At 42.3% G+C, this 5,067-nt stretch overlaps 1 protein-coding gene across 1 annotated transcript; it reads left to right on the top strand.

Moving 5' to 3' along the window:
- Nucleotides 1-870: 870 nt before the first annotated feature.
- Nucleotides 871-4,519, top strand: LOC104955332 (sodium/calcium exchanger 1-like; the record flags this gene model as incomplete). Its single annotated transcript, XM_010782648.1, has 3 exons — nt 871-1,015; nt 1,135-1,410; nt 1,810-4,519. Coding segments are annotated over 3 exons (798 nt in total), but the record flags the coding sequence as incomplete, so codon positions are not given.
- Between the last annotated feature and the right edge of the window lie 548 nt (nt 4,520-5,067).

Here is a 5,067-nt window from a genome sequence, read left to right on the forward strand (position 1 = left end):
GAGTCTCCAAGTGCTATTCAACTGTACAGAAGATTATTATAGATATTGTACCCAAACATGGACTGATACTTATGAACCAGTGACTTGTTCTTTCCGATGTGTGCTCCTAACGCAGGGGTCTGCAACCTTTTTGACCAAAAGAGCCATTTTGCCCCCTTTTCCAACAATTTGTTTTGTCTGGAGCCGCAAAACATATTTGATAGCTTATAAACAACAAAAAGAAAATTGCATTTATTATTTATAAAACTGTTAACCTCTAATAAGAAACAAATAACCTCTTATAAGGAAAATTACAAAAAATACACAGGCCTACTTTAAAATAAATTAAACACAGCACTTGGGTAGTCCTCTGCACATTTGAAGGAAAAAAAAATACAATTAAAATTGACCCACTTTGAAATAAATAAAACATATAGCTGCACCGTAAAAATAGTTTAGTGATTGAATTATGACTGAAGATCGTCAGCTGTCTTCCTCTCCCGTGTTGTTCCTCGATATGTAAAGGCTGCAGCACCTTTGACAACTTCTCTCTACATATCAAACATACCGGTAAACCAGCATCGTTTGCTGTGAAAGCAGATAACTCTGTCCAGGCAGAATTAAATCCTGTGTTCCTCCGGTACTTTTCTTTGATTTATCCATAGTTCGCTCATCGAGCCGGGGGTCAGGTTATTCACCTGCAAGAAAAGGCGCTGGTGCGGGACCGTAGCAGGATGTGACGCATATTTCAGTTGACCTAATTAAAACCGTTTTGTTTTTTATTTATGTGTCACCTCAAAATACAAGATATGAAACATTTTCAAACATGCAACAAAATGTAAATAGTCCTACAAATATTTTTATTTTATTTCCTTCTTATTTTTGTCCAAGCTCAAGGGAGCCAAAGCAGAGGGCTTGAAGAGCCGCATACGGCTCGAGAGGCGCGGGTTGCCGACCCCTGGTATAGTGGAATACCAGTTCACTGCAGACAGTCATTACTCCTCTCTGGTGTCAGCTGTTATGAAACCTGCTGCTTGTATTTTAACATGAATTCAGTCAGTATTCTTCCGGACAAGTTTCCGTACATCTTTCATGTTTTTAAGCCTCTTTCCACTCTAATCTTCTCTGTGATGTGGTCTGATGTTTTCCTCACAGGTGATGGCGACGATGACGAAGAGGGTAGTGAAGAGCGTCTTCCATCTTGTTACGACTACTTCATGCATTTCGTCACCGTCTTCTGGAAGGTTTTGTTCGCCTGCGTCCCGCCCACAGAGTACTGGAACGGCTGGGCCTGCTTCTTGTTCTCCATCAGCACCATCGGCCTCCTCACCGCCTTCATCGGGGATCTGGCGTCACACTTTGGCTGCACCGTGGGGCTGCGGGACACCGTGACCGCCGTGGTGTTCGTGGCGCTGGGAACCTCTATTCCAGGTGAGCGAATCCTCATTCGCTGTGAGGTGTAGAAGGTCATACGGGTGAAATATGGAGAAAGTGCAGAGACGCGGAAATGTTGTGTCCTCATAACTATCTATAGATTCAGTTGAAGTCTTATCAAACAACTCCCACCACAAATATGACCTTCATTTGCATAATAACAACTAAGATAACATCAATGGCTTATATCCTCAGTCACTCTCTCATGATGAGAAGTAGATTTTTCTGTGTGAAAATGAACATTCACACTGCAAACAAAACTGTAGCATTTGATTTGCAATGATTCACGTGCGCATATTCAAACATCATTTTATCAGCAGGAATGTTCATTCGGGGTCGATGCAACAGTTCCTCGAGGTGCATGGATAACTCTCACACCTCTTTCTCTCATTTCAGACACCTTTGCCAGCAAAGTGGCCGCCATGCAGGACCAGCATGCTGATGCGTCTGTTGGTAACGTCACCGGTAGCAACGCTGTCAACGTGTTCCTGGGGATCGGCGTGGCGTGGACGGTGGCCGCCGTCTACTGGAAAGTCAAAGGGAAGGAGTTCAGGGTGGACCCAGGGTCGCTGGCCTTCTCCGTCACTCTCTTCACCATCTTTGCTTTCATCTGCATGGGCGTGCTCCTGTTCAGACGCCGGCCCTCTATCGGGGGGGAGCTCGGGGGGCCAAGGAGGGCCCGCATCGCCACCAGCCTGCTGTTCCTGGGCTTGTGGTTCCTCTACATCCTCTTCTCCAGCCTGGAGGCCTACTGCCACATCAGCGGCTTTTAAAAAGGAGATGGAAAATGTTCTGAAAGAATATTGCACAGTGACACAAACATATACTTTAACACTCAGTCCATACAATACACAGTTCTACATGAAACAAGTGTGAGACGTTTGGAAGTGTTCCGGCTTTTAATGCAGGGATACTAAAACACTTCAGATACATATTCACACACACACACACACACACACACACACACACACACACACACACACACACACACACACACACACACACACACTATGTACGCATGTGTAAACAGATCATAACAAACACACGCAGGCAGTTACAGGCATGATCAAGGGCGAGAGGAAGTTTTAGTGAAGTGTTAAGGTTAGTGAACACAAGAGGTTACTGCAACAAAGTAAGAAGAGCGCAGACTGAGAGAGAAATAGTGAATGTGAAGTTGAGATTTTCGAGGTGAGAAAGGTCAGATGAGCCTCTGGAGTGCTGTCTCATTCTGTTCTACAGCCGGTGGGGTGGGTTGCCCTGTAGGATCAGACCGCTGATAGAGAAGAAACCTGTGCACATCAGACTAAATTTATCCATCAGTTGCATTGAAGGAACAACACTTAAGTTTCCTAAAAAAAAAAACTGCTCCCCCCCCATCTTTACTGGTACAGTCAACTGAGGAGGTGAAACGCTATCTGAAAAGGTGTGGAATGTTTACAATAACAATAACATTAAGTATGTTTACTACTGGAGGTTCTTATAAAGTGGTGATGCTGATCTAATACACTACAGAAGAACGCAGTTCTCCACACACGCTGTAAATAATGAAACCAGTGTACTGTACATATAGAGTGTTGTGTTTTCAGTAGGCAGATGATGCCTACCATTGACCAAGTTAGACAGGGAGGAAATATGTAGCTAATGTTCTCTATAATTAGTCATATTACAGAGAAAAGAAAAGAAAACACTACCATCAGGTCTCTGCTTCCACCTTTTTATATCCATGCAGAAGAAACACCACATATCCCAAACATTAAAATGGTGAACATTTTTGGAATCATAATATTAGGCAGTAAAAGTGTTAGCTGCCCAAACAGATGAATGCCACACTGGTGAAATAAAACAGCCATATCCCCTACATACTGCGTTCAAGTCAGATCTCTCAGATGTTTGTACACCAAACCAACAGATTGTGCATGTATAGCCAAATACAGACACACAAATAATCAAGCAGAAGTACTATGTAAAAGGAAACGATCAGAATACACCTGTAAATGACATCCCTGATGTTAAATCAGACATATAATGCTCACTTTCAGGTTTATACTGGCCTTTTAGGTTTCTATCTGAACTTGGTTACATGAGTTTTTAATGATATGTCCACTTTACCTGTATAAAACTGAGTGGGCAGGCACACAGGAGGGAGGAGAGGCGTTTGTTCTGAGGCAAACAAAAAGGGCATTTTGTTCTCCTCAAAGGTCAAATGTGTGCTGTGTGGAACTTGGTTGGAGGCTCCATCCAGACAGACTGAGAGGACGGAACTCCTTCAGTAATGTGGAGACAGACCAACCCATTGCTGCGGCATGTTTCCTTTACCTTCAGTGACAGCAGCACGGGCAGACAAACATGCATGGGTGGTCAAACAAGACTTAACAGTGTTAGTTTACTTTCAACAGTGAGGCCTAGAAGCTAGTACATTACAATATAGTCTTAAAAAAACTGACAAAACAGATTCCAATCGTCATCAAGTCTACAGCATAATGATCCACACACAAGATCCTAAGCTTCACTCAAATTAGGATGCAGGATGCCGGTCTAAACCACGAACATTTTCAAGATGGCACCCATACAATGCCTTAAGATACAATTCTCAAGTACAAATCCAGTATTCAAGCTTCCAGCTGTACAGAGCTGTACTTTATCTGATGTAACAGAAACACACTGTTTTCTTAGTGCAATTCAATACAAGTACCAGACATTTAATACAAGAACCAGACATGCTTAAAATTACTTTCCATTTTAATGGAAGGTGTGCACACTGTTTCAAAAGAACTTACTTGCAAACAAACTAAGGTCTATCATCTAACATTCTCCTGTTTACAGTCTGTAGGTCAGCAGCAGACAATGCTTTCCATTTTCAAATCATGCTGTCATATCCAAAAGATTTAATCTGCAAAGAAGCCGCAGTCTCACTTTGCATTTGAATCAAACACAGTTTCTATAGTCATAGTACCATAGTGTTGCCTGTTTTAGTGAATAAAACCTCACTGTCGCTCAGTAATGCATGGCAGAATTGGAACATACAATAAAAATGTTCATAAGCTTCTGAAGCTACTGGCTGCTATATAGACACTAAAATCAACTAGAGAAGTGCAAAACTGTTAAATCTAAAGTGGTATCGACACACCAACAGTTCAGCTTTATCACTTTCAACTTTAAGATACATAAAGCTGAGAGGTCAGTCCATGAAAAAATAAAGTCATAGCTAATGTAGCAAGAAAACCTCATAGTATAATATTAAAGAAGCTAGAAGCATCCAGAGTCCTGCATCCTTTTCTACATGGGGAGGAGTTGATTCAATATGGCGTCCCATCAAAGTTAACATTATATTTACTGTAATATTCAATGCTTAAAGGTAGGGTAGGTAAGAACGGAGAAACCAGCTCGAGTGCGCTAGAATTTGAAAGTATGCAGCCGAAACAAATCTGCCCCTTCCTTCAGACTTCCTTACAGAGCTCTTCTCCAACACACACGAACGCGCACATGACCAATGAGGGAACGAGATAAGTTTGTGCACGAGATGGAAGGCTGACAGGCAGGTAGGCCATCCAGTTATTTTAGCCAGGCCGGCTAAAATGATTGGTCTAGCTTTTTGCAGCGCCACGGCTTCCACAGATGACATTTTTTAATGTGTTTATTGTCAAAGCATTTAAT

Source organism: Notothenia coriiceps, unplaced genomic scaffold (assembly GCF_000735185.1).
Source record: "Notothenia coriiceps isolate Sejong01 unplaced genomic scaffold, NC01 NC01_scaffold00000521, whole genome shotgun sequence".
NCBI classification, from domain to species: Eukaryota; Metazoa; Chordata; class Actinopteri; order Perciformes; family Nototheniidae; genus Notothenia; species Notothenia coriiceps.